The sequence below is a fragment of the Ahaetulla prasina genome, chromosome 1 (genome assembly GCF_028640845.1).
Source record: "Ahaetulla prasina isolate Xishuangbanna chromosome 1, ASM2864084v1, whole genome shotgun sequence".
NCBI classification, from domain to species: domain Eukaryota; kingdom Metazoa; phylum Chordata; class Lepidosauria; order Squamata; family Colubridae; genus Ahaetulla; species Ahaetulla prasina.
In genome coordinates this window covers 350,530,142-350,553,577 of record NC_080539.1, presented here as the reverse complement: position 1 = coordinate 350,553,577, position 23,436 = coordinate 350,530,142, and the positions used below count along the sequence as shown (strand labels likewise).

The window sequence follows — 23,436 nt, the reverse complement described above, 5'->3', positions numbered from 1 at the left end:
TGAAAACGATATTGCCATAGGTCTATACTATAGGCCACCCAACCAAACAGAGGAAGTAGATGAACTTTTGCTAGTCAGCTAACTAAGGTATGTAGGAAGCACATCACAGTAGTAATGGGGATTTTAACTACCCTGACATCAACTGGGAAACAAACTCTGCACCAAGTGGAAGATCCAACAGGTTCCTAACAAACCTAGCAGACAACTTTGTTTCCCAAAAATAGAGAAGGCGACAAGGGATCAGCCATATTGGACTTAATTCTCACTAACAGAGATGAAATGATAGAAGGTGTTGAAGCTACAGGAACCTTGGGGCAAGTGACCACGCAATATTGGAATTCAACATTAAGCAAATACAAGTAGTAGAACAAAGTCAAACTAGAGTCTTGGACTTTAAGAGAGCTAATTTCAATAAACTTAGAGAGATCTTGAGAAGGATTCAATGGATGAGAATCCTCAGGGGAAAACAACTCAAGAAGCTTGGGAAATTTTGAAAAGTGAGATTATAAAAGCACAGTCTAACACAATACCAATGAAGAAGAAAATAGTAGATCACAAAAGAAACCAGCATGGATGCATAAAGAACTATCTGACAAATTGAAAGACAAAAGGACAAATATAAAAAGTGGAAAGAGGGCAAATAACTAAGGCAGAATATCAGCAAATAGCCGAGCCTGTAAAGATGAAGTGAGGAAAGCTAAGGCTCACAATGAACAAAGGCTAGCGACAAAAGTAAAAATAATAAAAAAGCTTCTTCCAACATGTTAAAAACAAGAAAAAGTCAAGGAAACAATTGGCCCATTGCTGGGAGAAAGTGGCAAGAAGATGACAAGCAACAGGAGAAAGCAGATCTACTTAACTCATATTTTGCATCTGTCTTTACACAAAAGGAAAAACAATCCAACCTATCAAAACAGCACTACAAAAACAGATTAGAAACACAAGTTAAAATAGGGAAGAAAATGGTAAGTGAACACCTGTCTACCTAGACGAGTTCAAATCACCAGGACCGGATGGATTACACCCCAAGGTTCTGAAGGAACTGGCAGACGTGATCTCAGAACCACTGAACTATATCTTTCAAAGATCCTGGAGCACAGGGAGCTGCCAGAGGACTGGAAAAGAGCTGATGTAGTTCCCATCTTCAAAAAGGAAAAAAACAGATCCAGGAAACTACAGACCTATCAGTCTGACCTCAATACCGGGAAGATTCTGGAAAAGATAATCAAGCAACGAATCACGAACACCTAGAAGCAAACAAAGTAATAACCAAAAGCCAACATGGGTTTGTCAAAACAGATCATGCCAGACTAATCTTATCGCATTCTTTGACAAAATGACAAAATTAGTAGACCAGAGGAATGCTGTTGATATAATTTACTTGGACTTCAGTAAAGCATTTGATAAAGTAGACCATAACCTACTACTAGATAAAGTAGAAAAATGTGGGTTAGACAGCACCACCACCAGATGGATTCGTAACTGGCTGACCAACCGCACTCAACGTGTAGTCCTCAACGGAACTACATCCACATGGAGGAAGTATGCAGTGGAGTACCCCAAGGCTCTGTTTTAGGCCCAGTACTCTTCAACATCTTCATCAATGACTTGGACGAGGGATAGATGGGGAACTCATCAAATTTGCAGATGACACCAAGCTGGCAGGAATAGCCAACACTCCAGAAGATAGGCTCAAGTTACAGAAAGATCTTGACAGACTTGAACATTGGGCGCTATCTAACAAAATGAAATTCAACAGTGAAAAAGTAAGGTTCTACATTTAGGCCAAAAAACAAAATGCACCAGTACCGTATATGTGGTACCTTGCTCAATAGTAGTACCTGTGAGAGGGATCTTGGAGTCCTAGTGGATAGCCATCTAGATATGAGCCAGCAGTGTGCAGCAGCTGTTAAAAAGCCAACACAGTTCTGGGCTGCATAAACAGAGGATAGAATCAAGATCACGTGAAGTGCTAGTACCACTTTATAATGCCTTGGTAAGGCCACACTTGGAATATTGCATCCAGTTTTGGTCGCCACGATGTAAAAAAGATGTTGTGACTCTAGAAAGAGTGCAGAGAAGAGCAACAAAGATGATTAGGGGACTGGAGGATAAAACATATGAAGAACGGTTGCAGGAACTGGGTATGTCTAGTTTAACAAAAAGAAGGACTAGGGGAGACATGATAGCAGTGTTCCAATATCTCAGGGGCTGCCACAGAGAAGTGGGAGTTGGGCTGTTCTCCAGAGCACCTGAGGGTAGAACAAGAAGCAATGGGTGGAAACTGATCAAGGAAAGAAGCAACTTAGAACTAAGGAGAAATTTCCTGACAGTTAGAACAATTAATAAGTGGAACGACTTGCCTTCAGAAGTTGTGAATGCTCCAACACTGGAAATTTTTAAGAAAATGTTGGATAACCATCTGACTGAGATGGTGTAGGGTTTCCTGCCTGGGCAGGGGGTTGGACTAGAAGGCCTCCAAGGTCCCTTCCAACTCTGATGTTATGTTATGTTATGTTATGTTATGTTATGTTATATTTTTCCCTGCTTCCCCTGTTCAACTTGCTATAGTTAATAATATGCAGGTGAGGTTCTAGGTAAAGGTAAAGGTTTCCCTCACACATATGTGCTAGTCATTCCCGGCTCTAGGGGGCATTGCTCATCTCCGTTTCAAAGCCAAAGAAGCCACTGTCCGAAGATGTCTCCATGGTCATGTAGCCGGCATGACTAAACGCCAAAGGCACGGAGCGCTGTTACCTTCCCACGAAAGGTGGTCCCTATTTTTCTACTTGCATTTTTTACATGCTTTCGAACTGCTAGGTTGGTAGAAGCTGGGACAAGTAACGGGAGCTCACCCTGTTATGCGGCAGGTGAAGTTCTATTGCTATGCAATTTGTTTATGAGTCTTGAATTCTGTCAAGTTGTAGTGCCATTCCTTGACTGTGAGTAGTGGTGGCCTTGAAGAGCAACAGACCATTAAACAATGTATTTGTTTTGCATGCTGTTGCAATTACCAAAGATCAGCAGAGATTTGATTCTGTAAGTAGATGAGTCTCGATCATCCCACCATCACCTCCAGCCCCAAATCAAGAAGATTGTGATATTTCTAGCTCCATCTCGAAGATAGTTCATGTCAAGCATTTGCAGTGGTATAGGGATATAGGAAGTTGACTGACACCTGAGTCGAACCAGCCCAGGATGCTCTATTTTTTTTCTTGCCAAATTGTTCTTTTTATTAGTTTATAATATAAAATACAAAAACAAATAATAGGAAACATAGGGGAGGAAAAAGGGAAGGGAAGAGTGTAGAGAAGAAGGGGAAAAGAAAGAAAAGGCATTGACTTCCAACTCCCTTTGGTACAGTAAAATAAGGTAGTAACATCAAACCCAGTGTTGGGATTCAGCCGGTTCAAGCCAGTTCAGGTGAACCGGTAGTTAAATTGCTGGCCCCTCCCCTCCCTGCCCCTTCCAGGAGTCCCCACATGCCCCGTTTTGGCTCCCAGGTAAGTGTAGGGAGGCTTACTAGGTCCAAAACGGGATGCGGGGATGTGTGGTGTGGCTCCCCTTCAGCCCATTTTTGCCCCCAGGAGGTGCAGGAGGCCAATGCTGCCTGTCACGCCCCCTGGCTATGCCCACCATGGCCACGCCCACCCAGCCAGTCATTAGGGCAGAGAACCGGTTGTTAAATTATTTGAATCCCACCACTGATCAAACCTCAACTTTTAACTTTTACATAATAGCATAAACTAGCCATTTCTACATCAACAAATCTATCTTATCAGTAAAACTCTGCTCTACTCTAGATGACTTGTCCAGGTTTAGTCACTCACCCACAAGCCCTCCCTTTTAGCCAAGCATAAAGACCACAAAGTTTGCAGGAAAGAAAAGAAGGTTGCGAAAAAGACATGAAATGTCTGTTTCTCAGCTGTAGAGTCAAAGGTCTTGAACTTGCCTGACAGCTACTCCGGTAATGGTAGAGGACTTTTTTCATGATGCTCTCCTCCACCCTTAACAGCAGGAGCTCTTTCGGTGCTCGCAGAGCCACTTTGCCATAGGTAAGCATCAAAGTTTGATGGGTGTAGCTTCGTCTACCTCGGTAGTAGTCCTGAGCAACATAAAAAATTAAGAGGCGGAGTGGGTTTTTCCCCAGCTTGGCTGCTTCTTTACCTCATATTTTAATTTTAATCTAAACTGATCATCTTTTTTCCCCCTTTTTGCATAGATTTCAGCCAACTATTGCCCATACCCCTTTAGTATTTTCTTTGTTGGCCTTCTTCTGGTTTTCTGTAGAAAATATGTAGATTTTTTTCTATATAAAATTATTGTCTAAAAGCCATGGTAGCACAGTGGTTAGAGTGCAGTACTGCAGGTTACTTCTGCTGACTGCCAGCTGCTTGCAATTTGGCAGTTCGAATCTCACCAGGCTCAAGGTTGACTCAAGTTTCCATTCTTCCGAGGTTAGTAAAATGAGGACCCAGAGGAGTAAAATGAGGACCCAGCAACATGCTGACTCTGTAAACTGCTTAGAGAGGGCTGTAAAGCACTGTGAAGCAGTATATAAGTCTAAGTGCTATTGCTATTGTGGCCCCAGGCAATTATCAATGTGAATTGGCAAAGCACTCTTTTAGCTTACAGAGTTACTGTACAACTATATTTCATTTTAATTTGTAATTTTCTCCTTGTACTTCAACTTTTTTTTAAAAACTGCTGTTTCATCTCGGACAGAGTCTTAATAGCTTCCTAATAATCAATTTTTTTACATTAATATGTTAGTGGAAATCATGAGGGTGAATATCTCAGGCAATGTTTTGACTTAGTTCTAAGAATGGTCTTTAGAGTATATAAGAGTGCAAATGCAGTAACAGTTGGTGACTTTTTAAAAGCAGCTATGTCTGTTTCAGGCTCTTGAAAAGCATTGCACAGCCCTACTAATTTCTTCTTTCTAACAAAATCTCCAATTGGCAAGTTTAGTTTCCTGTTCTTGATGAACCTCAGGCTCCTTGCCTGGACTTGCACATAAACCATAATGCAGTTTATTTGGCATTGGCTGAATATACTGGGTGAACCTAGAGCATGTGAAAATCCAACCATTTATTCAGTAAACCATGGTAAAACAATCATGGCTTAATATAAAGTAAGACTTCAACTAATGAATTCTAGTGACAAAAGCAGTACACATCACTGAAAACAATTTGTGAATCATCACTTTCCCTCCAAGGGTCTTAAATTCTGATGGAAATAAAAAAGGATTTGGCTGAAAGAAGAATGTTGTTTATAAATTGTAAAGTGGAAGTAGAACAGTACAGATTAAACTCAATGTGATGTACTATTGAATAGGCATGTATTAGAGCTGAACTACCAGCTCATTTACCTTATAGCGATTGATAATCATAGACATCTTGATTGTCAAGTGTACCCCAGCTCCAAATTCATGAAGTATGGCCAATGTTAAATCCAAATGACCCATGGCAGAAAAGGACAGAATCTGGATGACTTTCTGTAAAGGGAGAAAAAAAACATATAGTCCAGAATGATGAGTCCTGCAGCTTTCCTGGAAAGTTCATATGTTGGGAAATTTGAAAGTTTTAGTTTCAATGCTTGGAATTGGGATTGGAGATGGAGTTTTCAATGAAATTTTCAATATTCCAATTTTATCTGACTCACAATCCATTTATAACTTTCCAAAATCTAAATCTTATTTAGATTTTTTAAAAAATTTTAGATTCTTTAAATTCTTAAGCTTATGATTAGAATTTTTTTCCATTCAGGATTGAAGGCAGAGAATATATTAGGATAAAAATTGAAACAGTTAAAAAAGAAGGATAAAAAGAGAATGCATTCCAATAAAAATGGAGAAATTAGAATTTGAGGACGAAAGAAGATGAGACTTTGTGAAATGAGCAAGGAAATCTTAGGATATGAATGAAAACTATAAGAAAGAATATTTTGGCAAAAATTGTAACTAAGTAAAATGTATCTGAATATACTGAATTGTATAAGACATGATATGGCCATAAATTATGTATGTGTGTATGTGTGAAATTAAAAAACCAATAAAAACTTGTTCAAAAAAAAAAAAGGATTGAAGGCGTTGCTCCTGTGAGTGCCCCCTGGTGGATCCGGAGGAAATTATAAGGATACTGTGCCTGCCTGAGGATTTTGAAAATTTTTTTTTTAAATGGCAAAAGGTCAGAGACCAACTGCTGGAGAAATGGAGAGAATTCTGGAAAAGTTATCTAATATGGACAAGAAACTGGATGAAATAAGAGCAGAAATTGTGACTATCCAAAAGGATTTAAAGGATACTCAACAAGTCTCAGCAGAAAATAAGCAGAAAGTGGAAGGTCTGGAGGGTGAGATGCAGGCGGTGCAGAAAAGAGGGGAGATGACAAGCAATGCTGTGCTTGGACTACAGATGGATAAAATGTCTTATTTCCTTAGGTTTCAAAATTTGGAAGAAGTGGACCAAGAAGACTTGAGAGATGTTGTGACTAAACTGTTGGGAGAATTTCTTGGGAGAGGTGTTGATTTTATGAATTGGGATGTGGATCGAGTTTATAGAGTTAATTCACAATATGCACGCATGCAGTTCCTAGAGAGGTTCATGTCAAATTTGTGAAAAGAGACGAGATGAAATTCTTAGAAAACATAGGAGTGGGGCACTGACTTATAGGGGCAGGAGATAGCCATTCTGAGGCAGATTCCCAGACAGGTACGTGAAATGAGAAAGAAATATTACTTTTTATCAAGCAAATTGTACCAGAAGGGAGTGGGCTTCAGATGGCTGATGCCAGAGGGATTGATGATTTTCCGGGAGGGCATTACGAAAAAAATTAGTACAATTGCGGAGGCTGCGGCCTACGTGGAGGAACACAAAGCCCTCTTGGATTTAGATGACCCAGGAGTTGAAGAAGGGGAGGTTATAGACCATGGGGCGGAGGCGGCTGCCGCTGTTGCGGCCCTAGAGTTGGGTCAGGCTGAACCCAGAGTTCTGAGATCCAAAACTAGGAAGTGATAAAGATATTTGGTATTGTGTTGGTTTTTCTTATTCTCTTTCGTATGATATTCTGATTATTCTTGACCCTTCCTCATTGTGTATGTAAGATTGAAATTTAGCTACTTCGTTTCACCTGCTTGCCATATGGCTGTTGTATGTGTTTAAAATTTGGAGTAAAAATTCTTATCATGTATAAGAAAAATGAAAATTTACCATACCTGATATGTATTTGCATAAATTTTTTTTGACCAATAAAAACTTTTTATATATAAAAAAAAAAAAAGGATTGAAGGCAGACTAACCCAGCACTTTCAAACTTGTCATTCTTAAGGTCTACCGTAATTGCTCTGAAATAATTAATGAGCAATTTCTGAAGGGGATTAGAAACTGAGCTTTGCAAACTAAGTGTCCACTATGGCTAATCTTGTCTCTCTTGTTGAAATCTGCAGAAAATTGTTATCCTATAGTCTTCTCACGACGAACAGCCATCTGGAGCACATGTGGGCAATCTCCCATACTCTCCTTATCCAGAGAGATTCCAAATAATTGGTCTATTCACTGGTTCCTTGGTCATTATTGTGGTTGTCAACTGTGTTTTCATAGGGCCATCTTCAGCTCACCATTCCTCTTAGATATTGTTCTTGCACAATCATGTCAATCAGTTTTAAAAAGCTGTGTGGCTTTTTAAAATTCTAGTTGTAGAAGTTGGTGGGCTCCAGGCCTTAATTAACTACAAACCACAAAATTTCCTTTCTTGGCTGAAAAGCAGATGTTCAATCACCAGGTAAAATAAAGAAACATAATTTCAACAATAGCAAAGAAGTAAAGATTCAAACAGGCAGCTTACATCTCTCTCAGATGCTTTCATATAATCAGCATTTTCTATCAAGTTTTGTATTGTACTCTGAACAAAAGTTAAATCCTCACAACTTGTCAGAGAAATTCCCCAACATTTACAGAGGAAACTCTGAAAAAAAAACAAGTGAAAAAGAAGTGTAACAGTTGCACATCATTAAAATTAATTTGCATGTAAAATTGAAATTAGCATTATTTAATTAAATACATGAGCATGATAATTCCCCCATTTTACAAATGCTGCAGTCACACACACACACACCCCAACAACAACAGCAATGTAGTAGAAATGTCTACTTCTAACAAAACCCTTTATGTTGGTGTTCTAAATAGCTGGTAAAAGAGATTGGTTCATATATGAGACCCAAAGCTTCAAGTCATATGTAAATTCTGAACAAATTAATTAGAAATGCTGCATTCAGAGAGGAACTGATAAACAAATAAACAAACCTTTTCAGTTGACTCATCGGCATAACTGGTCATCTGACTTTCTAATTCTCTACTCAAATTCTGAGTCCATGTGCTATCATCAATGGTTTCCAGAGATCTTCTCAGAAACTATGAACAAAAACAATCAAGTGTCTTGGATTATCGCTGTTATTGATTGACCAAGCAACCCTGTGCTCTAGTATTATCATGAATCACACAAGCAGTTAGGTTTATACCACACTTTTCTACTCTATAGAGTACTCAAGGGGCTAAGAGAATTTAAAAAAACAGAAACAGAACCTGAAATGTTAAAAACAGAAACTAAAAATAATACAAAAATCAATTGGCAATAAAAAGTGCAGTGAAGGAATGCTTCTTTACCAATTTTGTTTTTTAATGAATCATTAAAAAAAAAAAAAGATCAGACGAATGAAAGAGAAAGAAATAATACAAAGATGATATATCAAAAGTATCCCAAAGGTCCTTTTTTTCCAAAAAGTAACTGGACTTTTTTTAAAAAATGTTTTTCTTCTCATCCAATAAGTTTCTTCAGTTTTCAAAATTAAAGAAGTTTCTTGGATGAGAAGCAAAATGTTTTCAAAGAAAAAAACCAAGAAAGTCCAGTTGCCTTTTGGAAAAAGCATCTTTGGGACAACCATGGCCTGGACTGAGAATATAGACAATATCCGAAAGTAGTCAAAGAAGTTGTAAAGTTATATAGTTATTGCTCAGTATATCGTTGATTATGAAAAAGTTATTTTTAACAAAATGAGTTTCTGTGAATGAGTTTTAAAGGGCTTTTAAAATTTCTGATTTGAATGCCAGTATCTCCATTATATTATTATTTAAAGATAAACCGTCTACCAGGAAAAAAAGAAAAGAAAGAGGAATTGAAACAAAACGAAAAGAAAAGAAAAGAAAAAATAGCGTTTGGTGGACCTTTCTTTTTCTCAAATTATAGCATTACTTTCTCCTTTCACTCACTCAAAGCAGAAAACATATGTCCCAAACCAATGGCTCCAAAGCACAGAAGTCTTAATGCAAAAACTCCTAAGCTTACAAAACTTTAGCCATTGCAGTCCATGCATCAAAAATTCCCTTGTAATTAAAATTTAAAATTAAAATTAAAATATTAGAATATCCAGGAATGACCTGGATATTCTCTACAAATAGCCAGTGACCAATGGTTAGAATTAGGGTTAGGTTCAAGGCAACCTACAGCACTCCTCCTAAATTTTTACTCAAACCAGACCTGTGGGATTTTATATAGTTTCTCCTTCTCTTCTTACTTCTCTATCTCCATCATCATCTTCTTCATCATCATCTCCTTTCTCTTCCTCATTTAAGGTGGAGAGTATATCACAGCTCTTCAAGGAGTAACAGGGCTAGTAATCAAGCCTGTGTCCACTGAAAAATTAACAGTATTTTACCTGCAGCAACTTCTGCTCCCATTGTTCTCTGCTAGTCTCTATTCTTCCTGATGATAAAATGATAAAAACAAATGTTTCATTGGATTTTGATATGTATCCATTATCTCCTTTTAACCATGATAGTCCCTGTACTTTACTTATAATATAGAGTAAATTATTACTTATTTATGAAAGCCTGTTTGGTGTAATGTAAGGCACCAAGCTAGTATCAAGAGACTGTGGATTCTAGTTCCACCTTAGGCAAAAGCCAACTGGCTGACTTTGGGCCAGTCATTCTATCTCAACTCAAAGAAGCAGGCAATGGCAAACCACTTTTGGAAACTTGCCAAGAAAGCTGTAGGAACTTTCCAGGCAATCACCAGGAATCAAGAATTACTTGAAGATACAAATTATTTGTTTGTTTACAATATTCCTACATAATGTGAGACCTTGTGACTGCAATCTAAGGAACAGAGGTTTTTGCTGCTGAACCTCCCTCCATGACGCACAAAATTGCTGCCTGAGTTACTGGTTTTCATTGTTGAGTTGGTGGTGGTAACCCTGAAGTTAATAGACATTGGGGATGTTGAACTGCCTCTTCCTTGGCTGCCTTTAAATGAAATACAAAAAGGCCTTGAATGAGACTTGAAAACATTCTGAACTGAAGAACGTCTTGGATTAGAAGCAAAATGTTTTCAAGGGGGAAAAAAAAACCACAAGAAAACCCAGCTGCCTTTTGGAAAAGCACCTTTGGGACAACCATGACCTGGATGATTTAGAATCCTCATAGATTTATGTGAATCTACCTATTTTTGCTACTATTATTATTATTTTCATAGCAGTCATTAATAGTGCTGACTGACTGCTGCCTGGTCTACCCCACACCCCACCTTCTCAGTATCTTTTTTCTGCTACATTTCAAGAATTTTCAATGACAGGATTTCAATGTCTTTAAAAAGGTAAAGGTAAAGGTTCCCTCGCACATGCATGCTAGTAGTTTCCAACTCTAGGGGGTGATGCTCATCTCCGTTTCAAAGCCGAAGACTCAGCGCTGTCTCCATGGACATATGGCTGGCATGACTAAATGGCAAAGGCACACGGAATGCTGTTGCCTTTCCACCAAACTGGTCCCTATTTTTCTACTTGCATTTTTTTACATGCTTTTGAACTACTAGTTTGGCAGAAGCTGGGACAAGTAACGGGATCTCACTCCTTTACGCTGCAGTAGGGATTCGAACTGCTGAACTGCTGAGCTTCTGATCGACAAGCTCGGCATCTTAGCCACTGAGCCACCATGTTCCTTTAGGAATATCTTATGCACCTGAAAATCTTAAGGCATCACTATGCATCCCCCCACTTCCCAAACCAAGAAGGTCTAAATGTTTAGTTGCATGCCCTTTGATTCTGAAGACCATTGATGACCTAAATGTGACCTTAAGTCATGCCGTTTGGGTCCCTGGCCATACAGACAAAGAACTTTAGTAGAACAAGTAAGATTAGGATGGGTAACAGTCAGAATGGATCAATCAATTAATTTTATTTTATTATTTTATTTTCATCATCTACTAACCTTGGAAGGATTCCCAAAGAAAGGGGATTTGTTTTGACCACAGTTTTCTGACTGCTGGGTGGATGTTGGTATGGAGGATGTGTAAAAGTTGAAGGGCCCAGCCGCCTCTTTGGTTAGGATTTGAGGCCAAGACCTGTTGGTGGGAAATGGAACAAAGAGTTAGAGTCTCAGAGTTATTTTTAAATATAAAACATAAATGCATGGGTTATGAAGACTGAAATTTTAACCAGGGGCTGGGACTAAAGCCTTATTAAGGCTAAGCAGTGATTCATGCATAATCTCCAGTTAACTGAAGGTGCCATGACAGTAGCGCTTCATACTATCCGAAGAACCTAGTGGTGATATAAAAATTACAGGTAGCAGGATTAAGTATTGGGACAGCAGCAATCAAATCTGACTCTCTTGTCCCCAGTTTCTGAAATATAAAAGCAGGCAATGGGTCTGCAACAAACCATGATGGCCCCCAAAATGATGACATACAACAATAATGTCATCATACAAAGGCCATCACTGTTTTCTTGTATCTGATGTTTGACAATATAATCATACAATGTCACTTTAAAAGAGCATTTTGGCAATTTTAAGATGGAACTCAACTCCCAGAATTCTGCAGCCAGCATGCTGGCTGGGGAATTCTGGAAGTTGAAGTCCACACATCTTCAAATGGACAAATTTGAAAAACACTGCTCTAGAATGTTTGCTTTCAGAATGCCATTTTATTGCTATGGGCTAAGACTTCCCAGAATATAATGAATGTAAAAGAAAATACAAAAATCATACTTTCACAAACAGGTTTCAATTATTTCTATGCTGTTGATTTATTCTAGTGATTTTAGTCATTTAGCCTTACCTGTGGCAAAACAATAGTCATCAAAACAGGGTCTGTATCACTTCAAAATGGCTTCAGAATACAAATCTACAGTCTTTGTAAAAGGAAGCAGTTTGATCTTAACATAACATAACATAACATAACATAACATCAGAGTTGGAAGGGACCTTGGAGGCCTTCTAGTCCAACCCCCTGCCCAGGCAGGAAACCCTACACCATCTCAGTCAGATGGTTATCCAACATTTTCTTAAAAATTTCCAGTGTTGGAGCATTCACAACTTCTGAAGGCAAGTCGTTCCACTTATTAATTGTTCTAACTGTCAGGAAATTTCTCCTTAGTTCTAAGTTGCTTCTTTCTTTGATCAGTTTCCACCCATTGCTTCTTGTTCTACCCTCAGGTGCTTTAGAGAACAGCCCGACTCCCTCTTCTTTGTGGCAGCCCCTGAGATATTGGAACACTGCTATCATGTCTCCCCTAGTCCTTCTTTTTGTTAAACTAGACATACCCAGTTCCTGCAACCGTTCTTCATATGTTTTAGCTTCCAGTCCCCTAATCATCTTTGTTGCTCTTCTCTGCACTCTTTCTAGAGTCTCAACATCTTTTTTACATCGTGGCGACCAAAACTGGATGCAATATTCCAAGTGTGGCCTTACCAAGGCATTATAAAGTGGTACTAACACTTCACGTGATCTTGATTCTATCCCTCTGTTTATGCAGCCCAGAACTGTGTTGGCTTTTTTCGCAGCTGCTGCACACTGCTGGCTCATATCTAAATGGTTGTCCACTAGGACTCCAAGATCCCTCTCACAGGTACTACTATTGAGCAAGGTACCACATATACGGTACTGGTGCATTTTGTTTTTTGGCCTAAATGTAGAACCTTACTTTTTCCACTGTTGAATTTCATTTTGTTAGATAGTGCCCAATGTCCAAGTCTGTCAAGATCTTTCTGTAACTTGAGCCTATCTTCTGGAGTGTTGGATATTCCTGCCAGCTTGGTGTCATCTGCAAATTTGATGAGTTCCCCATCTATCCCCTGGTCCAAGTCATTGATGAAGATGTTGAAGAGTACTGGGCCTAAAACAGAGCCTTGGGATACTCCACTGCATACTTCCCTCCATGTAGCTGTAGTTCCATTGAGGACTACACGTTGAGTGCGGTTGGTCAGCCAGTTACGAAACCATCTGGTGGTGGTGCTGTCTTACCCACATTTTCCTACTTTATCTAGTAGTAGGTTATGGTCTACTTTATCAAATGCTTTACTGAAGTCCAAGTAAATTATATCGACAGCATTCCTCTGGTCTACTAATTTTGTCATTTTGTCAAAGAATGCAATAAGATTAGTCTGGCATGATCTGTTTCTGACAAACCCATGTTGGCTTTTGGTTATTACTTTGTTTGCTTCTAGGTGTTCGGTGATTCGTTGCTTGATTATCTTTTCTAGAATCTTCCCGGTATTGAGGTCAGACTGATAGGTCTGTAGTTTCCTGGATCTGTTTTTTCCTTTTTGAAGATGGGAACTACATCAGCTCTTTTCCAGTCCTCTGGCAGCTCCCCTGTGCTCCAGGATCTTTGAAAGATATAGTTCAGTGGTTCTGAGATCACGTCTGCCAGTTCCTTCAGAACCTTGGGGTGTAATCCATCCGGTCCTGGTGATTTGAACTCGTCTAGGGTAGACAGGTGTTCACTTACCATTTTCTTCCCTATTTTAACTTGTGTTTCTAATCTGTTTTTGTAGTGCTGTTTTGATAGGTTGGATTGTTTTTCCTTTTGTGTAAAGACAGATGCAAAATATGAGTTAAGTAGATCTGCTTTCTCCTGTTGCTTGTCATCTTCTTGCCACTTTCTCCCAGCAATGGGCCAATTGTTTCCTTGACTTTTTCTTGTTTTTAACATGTTGGAAGAAGCTTTTTGTTATTTTTTACTTTTGTCGCTAGCCTTTGTTCATTGTGAGCCTTAGCTTTCCTCACTTCATCTTTACAGGCTCGGGCTATTTGCTGATATTCTGCCTTAGTTATTTGCCCCTCTTTCCACTTTTTATATTTGTCCTTTTTGTCTTTCAATTTGTCAGATAGTTCTTTATGCATCCATGCTGGTTTCTTTTGAGATCTACTATTTTCTTCTTCATTGGTATTGTGTTAGACTGTGCTTTTATAATCTCACTTTTCAAAATTTCCCAAGCTTCTTGAGTTGTTTTCCCCCTGAGGATTCTCATCCATTGAATCCTTCTCAAGCTCTCTCTAAGTTTATTGAAATTAGCTCTCTTAAAGTCCAAGACTCTAGTTTGACTTTGTTCTACTACTTGTATTTGCTTAATGTGGAATTCCAATATTGCATGGTCACTTGCCCCCAAGGTTCCTGTAGCTTCAACACCTTCTATCATTTCATCTCTGTTAGTGAGAATTAAGTCCAATATGGCTGATCCCCTTGTCGCCTTCTCTATTTTTTGGGAAACAAAGTTGTCTGCTAGGTTTGTTAGGAACCTGTTGGATCTTCCACTTGGTGCAGAGTTTGTTTCCCAGTTGATGTCAGGGTAGTTAAAATCCCCCATTACTACTGTGTTGTGCTTCCTACATACCTTAGTTAGCTGACTAGCAAAAAGTTCATCTACTTCCTCTGTTTGGTTGGGTGGCCTATAGTATAGACCTATGGCAATATCGTTTTTCATCCCTTTTATATTGACCCAAATACATTCAAGATGATTTTCATCATTGTTGTGCTCTATTTCTGTAGAGATGTAGTTATTTCTTATATATAGTGCAACTCCACCTCCTCTTTTATTTGGTCTATTTCTTTTAAATAATTTATATCCCTCTAGCTGTATGTTCCATTTGTCAGTTTCATCCCACCAAGTTTCCGTAATGGCAACAATATCATATCTACCCTCATTTACTTGGATTTCTAATTCACCCTGTTTATTCCTCATACTCTGTGCATTGGTGTATAGACATTTGAGTCCATTTGGATTGATCTTGTGTTTACTGTCTACATAACCTGTGTTGACTGCCCCTACTTTCTTGCCACCTGTTGGTTTAGTGCACATGGTACGGCACTCACTGTTAAATGCTTGGTTTTGCTTGATAGCATGGTTGATAGTCTTACCCATACAGACATCTATGTTACATGCACTGATAACCCTTTTAGTTTTTGATTGCTGGGGACAGAAATTTTCTATATCAGTTAATTCTTGGTTTGCTATAGATTCCTTTACTTTTGCGATGAAACAAAAAGCCTACTCTCTAATAAACAATTTGGTTTCAGAAAAAAAATTATCTGTAATCTACAATTTCTACACTGCAAGAACATATGAACTACAAATTTCAATCAGGGCATAGCAATAGATTTACATAGCAATTTACATAGAGTTCTGTAAAGCCTTTGATTCAGTGGTATATGAAAAACTACTTCTAAAACTAAAATCCTATGGCATCTCCAGACCCCTACATAATTGGATGGCTGCGTTCCTGTCAAACAGACAACAAATGGTCAAAATAGGGAGCGCCCTATCAAATCCTGCACCTGTTAATAGCGGTGTCCCCCAAGGCGGCGTTCTAGGACCAACACTACATAAATAACCTTTGCGATCATATTATAAGTAACTGCATTCTCTTCGCCGATGATGTAAAAATGTTTAACACCACCAACAATGCTGCTACCCTTGAAAAAGACCTTAACTTTGTGTCGGAATGGTCAAACAATTAGCAACTCCAAATCTCAACCAACAAATGCTCTGTCTTACACATTGGCAAAAAGAACCAGAACACAAAATACAAGCTGAGTGGACACGACTTTGTAGATGACTCTTACTCTGTCAAGGACCTTGGAGTACTCATATCTAAATGCCAAAGCCCACTGTAACAACATCGCCAAAAAGGCATTAAGAGTTGTAAACCTAATCTTGGGTAGCTTTTTCTCCAGTAATATCACACTACTAACCAGAGCATACAAAACATTTGCTAGACCAATTTTCGAATACAGCTCATCTGTCTGGAACCTGCACTACATATCAGACATTAATACAATTGAATGTGTCCAGAAATATTTCACAAGAACAGTCCTCCACTCCTCTGCTTGCAACAAAATACCTTATGCCACCAGACTTGAAATTCTGGGCTTAGAAAACTGTTGTGACTCCAGCCCCCAAACTTAGAACATAGCTACACATACCTATGTGTAGCTCATAAAATTATCTGCTACAATGTCCTACCTGTCAATGACTACTTCAGCTTCAATCACAACAATACACAAGCAAACAATAGATACAAACTTAAAGTGAACCGCTCCAAACTCGATAGCAGAAAATGTGACTTCAGCAACAGAGTCGTCAATGCCTGGAATGCACTACCTGATTCTGTGGTTTCATCCCAAAACCCCCAAAATTTTAACCTAAGACTGTCTACTGTTGACCTCACCCCATTCCCAAGAGGTCTGTAAGGGGTGTGCATAAGAACATCACTATGCCTATAATCCCTGTCCTAATGTTTCTTCTGTTTGTATCTATTTTATGTATCCAATCCATGCTTATATTTATTACCTAATATATTCTTGACATATAAATAAAATAAATAAATAAAATATCCAATTTCCAAAATTCATGTCTGGTCGGACACAAGAAATAATACACAGTAACAAACTTCTTTTGAAGTTACTATATTAAGTGATACATTGTCTATCTAATCTAATATATTGAGCATATTACAATTATTTATACTTAACTTTGAAAAGGAAAATATTTTATTTTAAGCATTGCTCACCAGAAGCCTTGCTACTAATCCTTGGGCACTTGGAAGATTTACTAAAAAGAGAACAGCAACAAATATATGTTATAGAAGATTCGAAAGAATGCAGTAATGTTTTGCTATTCATTTCATATAATCCCCAAATTTGCTCTCCAGGTTACTTTCAAGAAGGATGAATTTTCTCCCAATTGCTTCAAAATCTGAAAGGATACAGAAATTTGTACCTATATGGATAAATAGGAAGGGATCACTATTCTAGATAGTGGTCACTTTCTCAAACTGGACAACTTTAAAATGTGTGGCTTTCAACTGCAGAATTTTGAGAGTTGAAGCCCATGAATCTCTGTCAACTTTGGAAAAAATTGGTCAAAATGCTTTTCCTATCAAATCACTAATCAATGCCCCTTAGAAAGTCCATTCTTGGTGAGCTACTAGATTCACTGGCATGCTTTATATATGATCCTTGTTGAAAGGAATTACAAAATACAGATAATCCCTGACTAAGACTGGATACCCACAAAAGGTACTCATGACCCAGTTCTGAAGTTTTGATGACCGGCCTACCACCAATGGTCATGTGACTGCATTTCAGGCACTAGGCAACCAGCCTGCATTTACAATCATTTGCGGTATCTTACATTCATGTGATTGTGATTTCCAATGTTTTGCCCAAAAACTGGCAGTTACTTCTGTTTTTGGCAAAAATGCCACATAGCAAACAATGATTTTGCTTAATGATCACAGCATTCACTTAATGACTACTGTATAAAAAATATATCATAAAATTGGGTTGCTCACATGGGTGAACCATTTTATGACCATAGTGACTTACAACCATAATGGCATTTCAGTTGCAAGGACTACCTGTAATGAAGTTGAGAAAAGTCTTATATTCCATCTACTCTTCAGGGCCAGTTTTTTTGCTTCTTATTCAGCAAACTTTCTTTTTATGCCAGTTTCCTCTGCAAAGTCCTCAGAGCTTCTGCAGAATATCTTTCATATTTCCTTTCTGCTACAATCAGTCCTATTCATGATGCTTACTGTTCCATTTACCTTTCTTGCTTGCCAAGAAGTATTCCTTTGTTCATTTTTGCTGTAGTCCCTCGCCATTCTGAACAATAATTTATATATCCTCCCTTATGAGTCTATATCAGTATTTCCCAAGCAGGACTTGCTGCTCCAGTCCTCCTACTTTTTTGTTAGACATGCAGTGATCTGCACTTGATGCATATCCAAATTTTATATGCCAATGTTTCTCAACCTTGGAGACCTTACAATGTGTGGACTTCAACTCCCAGAATTCCCCAGCCAGCTACTCTGGTTGGGGAATTCTGGGAGTTGAAGTCAGCACGTTATAAAGTTGGCAAGGTTGAGAAACACTGGTATATACTCTCTAAATTGCCTGAGGCAATCTCTGTTTTCTCAGCAGGAACCAATCGTTCAATCATACACAGTGAACAACTAAGCAGCTGTCAAGACACACCACTTGTGATCAAGACCCATTTTCAACATATAAAGCTCAGCAAACAGCTGGTCCAGTCATTCTTTCCCACTTAGAACTCTGCTGCCAAACGTGATTCATTATTATTCTCTCTGGTCATATAGTCGTGATTTTTAAAATGGGAGTTCTTTCAAACATAAGCCTTTCCAAGGCTGTTTCCTTTTTTGGATATAATATTTTAGCATATGGCAGTCCGATCGGCGAAGACAAATGTCAATGGTCTCCATTTGATTTTGACCGTGACTAAGTTACGGAAGATCTCAAATATTTAATAGCATTAAAATTTAAGGTAGTGATATCCAAAAGGCTAATTCTCACTGAGAAGGCAAGCCAATCCATATCTCTTTTTACCCATATCTCTTCTGATTTATATGAAGAAGGTTCTTCCAAGAGGTTGGGTAAAAAGCTCCTCATCTATAAGCATCTTTCTAACAGGGACATCTAGGTACTTATTTAGAGTTGTAAGGATAGGAAGAAATAAGGCTCCTTCTCCATTATTTCTAAATGGACACATTGAATGTAGGGAAGCCAAGTAGTAAATTAACATGCATGGCAGGAGGCAGAAGTGTCCAGTTAGCATCTTAAAATACAATATATTGAACCAATTTCCCTCTGTACATGCAAATAAAAAACAGTTTTAACTTTTCAAGTTATAACTTTTTAAGTTACTAACATGCATAGCACAATGTATCCATTTCTTTGGTTTATTGTATGTTTTGTCTTGGTTAAAGTTTAGGCAAAAGCATACAATAAACTAATGAGATATGGATACATAGACCAATGCATGTATGTAACTATTTTTAGGATCTCCATGCTTGTATTTGTTCCTGTGGGCAGATCCAATGATGTTTACTGAATAATTTTTCCTCTTTACCTGGTGGCTTCCTCTAAACTCACATCATCACGGTGTCATCACATGATGTATGATGACTTTTTCCCCCTTTGCTAAACCGGGCTGGGGCGTGGCCAGCGTGTGACACATCTGTCTCACGGCCCGCAAGTTTGACAGCCCTGCTCTACACCTTGAGTGTCACATCCTTACCCCACCACACAAGAGACTGCAGGCAGGTCTTCCCACCCTAACATCTGCCGATGCAGCCTTCTAATGGGGAAGGTGCAGATTTCGCATTGCTCTGCACAGAAGCACCATCTTAGTTTAAGCCTACACAATATTATCTGTCATCCACCAACCTCCTTTACATGAGCCCAGGAAAAGAGTCGATTCGTCTGGCCGAAGGATGGCCAGCTCTTTCAAACATCTGCAGAGGGGAATCAGAGTGCGAGTATAAGGAGCTGGCACCACAAAGACTAAGAGTTTGGGCCATAGAGCCTGCAGAAAGAAGGTAGAGGAGAGTCAATATTTATTCTGTTCACAATCCATTTTCTTTTACCAGACTTCTAGGATTGAACTGAATTCTGGTTTATTATCTGAATTCTGACTTATGACTACTTGCTTAATGACTGTTGGAAGTTATGATGGACCGCTGCCTCCTAAAAGGTATTTACGACCCAGTTCTGAAGTTCCAATGGCTGGGGCCCTTCTCACAGTCACGTGACTGCATTTTGGACACTTGGCAATCAACCCGCATTTATATCCATTTGCAGCATCCCTTAATCATGTGCCTGTGATTTACTATGTTTTTGCAAAATCCAGCATTTAATTCCAGTTGTCGGCACAATCACCCCAGGGCAAACAGTGAGTTCACAAAACAGCTGCCATGTTTACTTAACAACCACTGTGTTTGCTTATTGACCATCACAAAAAAAGGTTGCAAAAGCAGGTCAGTCACAAGGCAGATCCACTTTATGAGCGTCCTAACTTACAACCATTATAGGCAGGCTCCATTATGGTTCTAAGTCAAGGATTACCTGTATTTGAAAGCAAAAATTTCTTCCACAAAAGTGGGAAGAATAAGCAACACTTTGTTAAATGCTACTTTGCCCATTTTTCCTTTGATGGCTGAGGTCGAGGGGAGGAAATATCGCCTTCATTTTGATCTGGTTTTCTTAACATCACCAGACAGCAAAACCTGGCCTGACTTTCAATAAAGTCAGTAATTCTGACTTCATTCTGCTGTTATGCATGTTTAATATTAACAGATTGTAGAGTTAACCATGAAGCCCAACATCTGGCAGAATTATTTATTTATCATGCAACAATAGCAAGAGCTGTACTTAACACTGAAACCTTACGAAATTTAAGGCAGCTATTTAAGAAGAATCAAAAGCTATGGCACTACTGTGTAAAAACAAAATCCCTTTTAGAGGCTCAGCATTCATCTCCTAAATACACGTTCCTCAAGGCAGCGTCCTTGGACCAACACTCTTCATACTATACATTAATGATCTTTGTGACCATATCTCAAGTAATTGTGTTCTCTTTGCTGATGATGTCAAACTATTTAACACCACTGATAATACATCTATCATTCAAAAAGACCTTGATCATCTAACCGCTTGGTCTAAAACTTGGCAACTCCAAATCTCAACCAGCAAATGCTCAGTCTTACATATAGGAAAAAAGAACCCAAACACTAAGTACTTGCTTGATGGACATTACCTTACAGATGTCCCCCATCCCATTAAAGACCTTGGAGTTTTCATGTCAAATGATCTAAGTGCCAAAGCCCACTGCAAATACATAGCAAAAAAGACTCTAAGAGTTGTAAACCTAATCTTGCATAGCTTCTTTTCCAAAAACACTACACTACTAACCAGAGCATATAAAACATTTGCTAGACCAATTCTAGAATACAGCTCCCCTGTTTGGAACCCTCACCACATCTCTGACATCAACACAATTGAACGTGTCCAGAAATATTTTACAAGAAGAGTTCTCCATTCCTCTGTAAACAACAAAATACCTTATCCCACTAGACTTGAAATCCTGGGCTTGGAAAACTTGGAACTCCGTCGCCTTCGACAAGACCTAAGTTTAACTCATAGAATCATCTATTGTAATGTCCTTCCTGTCAAAGACTACTTCAGCTTTAATTGCAATAATACAAGAGCAACCAATAGATTTAAACTTAATGTCAACCGCTTTAATCTAGATTGCAGAAAATATGACTTCTGTAACAGAATCATCAGTGCTTGGAATACTTTACCTGACTCTGTGGTCTCTTCTCATAATCCTAAAAGCTTTAACCAAAAACTTTCTACTATTGACCTCACCCCATTCCTAAGAGGACCATAAGGGGCGTGCATAAGCGCACAAACGTGCCTACCATTCCTGTCCTATTGTTTTTCTTTTCTTCTATACCTTTATATACTATATAACCTTTCTGTATGATAGTTACATATATTGTTGTGACAAAATAAAAAAATAAATAAATAAAAAAATAAAAAAAAAATGATTCAAGAAGAAATATATAAGGTTTTACTATAAATCCATCAGGTCCATCTCTAAATAGGTAACTGCAAGCATCTTTTACTGCTACCAGAATAAGTGTATAGAATGTTTTTTATTCTATTCAATCCATTTATACTATTAAAAACTTCACTAATTTAATAACACCACATGTGGTATTTTTCTTTTGTTAACATCCTATTTTAATTACCCAGTGCTTTGACTGGAATACAAAAGTATCACGAAGGTACAGACACATTCAAAAATAGAACAGGAGGGAAATGTTGCTTTTTCTACATTTTTCAGATAATTTGATTAAGGGAGCATGACGGATGAACTAAGTTGGAACATTTGTTCTTTAAAAAAACCTCTACATATAAGATACTTAATAATAATAATAATAATAATAATAATAATAATAATAATAATAATAATAATAATAATAATATTTTATTTATTTATTTATTTATTTATTTATTTATTTATTTATTTATTAAATTTTTATACCGCCCTTCTCCCAAAGGACTCAGATAAAGATAAAACACAATACATAAACAATTAAAACCAACAATTAAAACCTAGCAGATTACAAAAAGGCTGATAATTAAAAGTTTAAATTTAAAATTATAAAAAATTTTAAAAAACCCAGAACAATAAAAAACCCAATTTAAAATTAAAACTATTATGCCAGTCCCGCTGGATAATAATAATAATAACAACAACAACAACAACAACAACAACAACAGAGTTGGAAGGGACCTTGGAGGTCTTCTAGTCCAACCCCCGCCCAGGCAGGAAACCCTACACCATTTCAGACAAATGGTTTTCCAACATTTTCTTAAAAATTTCCAGTGTTGGAGCATTTACAACTTCTGCAGGCAAGTCGTTCCACTGATTAATTGTTCTAACTGTCAGGAAATTTTTCCTTAGTTTTAGGTTGCGTCTCTCCTTGATTAGTTTCCACCCATTGCTTCTTGTTTACTCTTTACTCACCTTACTCATTCCTTCTGCAGAAGCGTTCACGTGTTCCAAGACGTCAATGCACATATCTTGAATATGCTCCTCTTTGAACTTTTCCTTTTGAATCGCAACAGGGTCTTTCCCCTGTGATAGCAACATGCATGAGAGAATAATTTGACAAAGAAGATGCATTGTAAGGTTATATTCAAGTAAGGCAACCTGAGGCTTCTGGGTGGCGCCATCTTTCTCGCTGGGTGCCAATTTATGGCACTCCGCATTGAATACCGTAAAAGCCGGATTTAACAACTGATCCCGGCTTCATTTCTCTCTCTGGTTGAAAGAGAGAGACAGAGCAAGGGGGAGGAATTGGGTAGATTCCCCTAGGGGCTTTGTTTTTGTAATACAAAGTCCTGAACGGTGAATCCCCTTATTTACCCCTCCCCCACCTCCAGTATTCTCTGCGCTCCTGAAAAAGCAGGAAAAGAGGAAGATGTCCACTTCTGCTAGCAATTGATTTTTTTTGTGGATACGAAAAGCAGGCGGAACGAATGTGAGGAGCAATTATTGGTTTGCAAGTATTTTTGATTTTCTGACTTCCTCCCCCCCTTCAGTTTCGTTTTAGAGAAACTGAAAGCAGAGCGATACATCAAAGGGAGCTTTGCTGTTGAATCGAAACTGAATGGAGATTTTATCTTATTGTGTTTGACTGTGGACTGTTGGATTATATTACGCTGTTTAAGTACGTTACAAGGGGATTCTCAGCAGGAATTTTGTTATGGAGGTTCTTTCAGAAGAAT

General features: G+C 38.3%; 1 protein-coding gene across 1 annotated transcript in view; it reads right to left on the bottom strand.

Moving 5' to 3' along the window:
- Positions 1–23,436, bottom strand: part of LOC131187944 (maestro heat-like repeat-containing protein family member 2B) — a 68,531-nt gene that overhangs the window by 36,267 nt on the left and 8,828 nt on the right. Inside the window, exons 8-16 of the mRNA XM_058162779.1 lie at positions 22,673–22,783; positions 19,522–19,660; positions 16,845–16,885; positions 11,261–11,393; positions 9,712–9,758; positions 8,303–8,410; positions 7,845–7,964; positions 5,372–5,497; positions 3,953–4,105 (exon numbers count right to left, since the gene is read on the bottom strand). Of these exons, the coding sequence (XP_058018762.1) occupies positions 3,953–4,105; positions 5,372–5,497; positions 7,845–7,964; positions 8,303–8,410; positions 9,712–9,758; positions 11,261–11,393; positions 16,845–16,885; positions 19,522–19,660; positions 22,673–22,783 (978 nt within the window). The remainder of the gene's footprint in view (positions 1–3,952; positions 4,106–5,371; positions 5,498–7,844; positions 7,965–8,302; positions 8,411–9,711; positions 9,759–11,260; positions 11,394–16,844; positions 16,886–19,521; positions 19,661–22,672; positions 22,784–23,436) is intronic.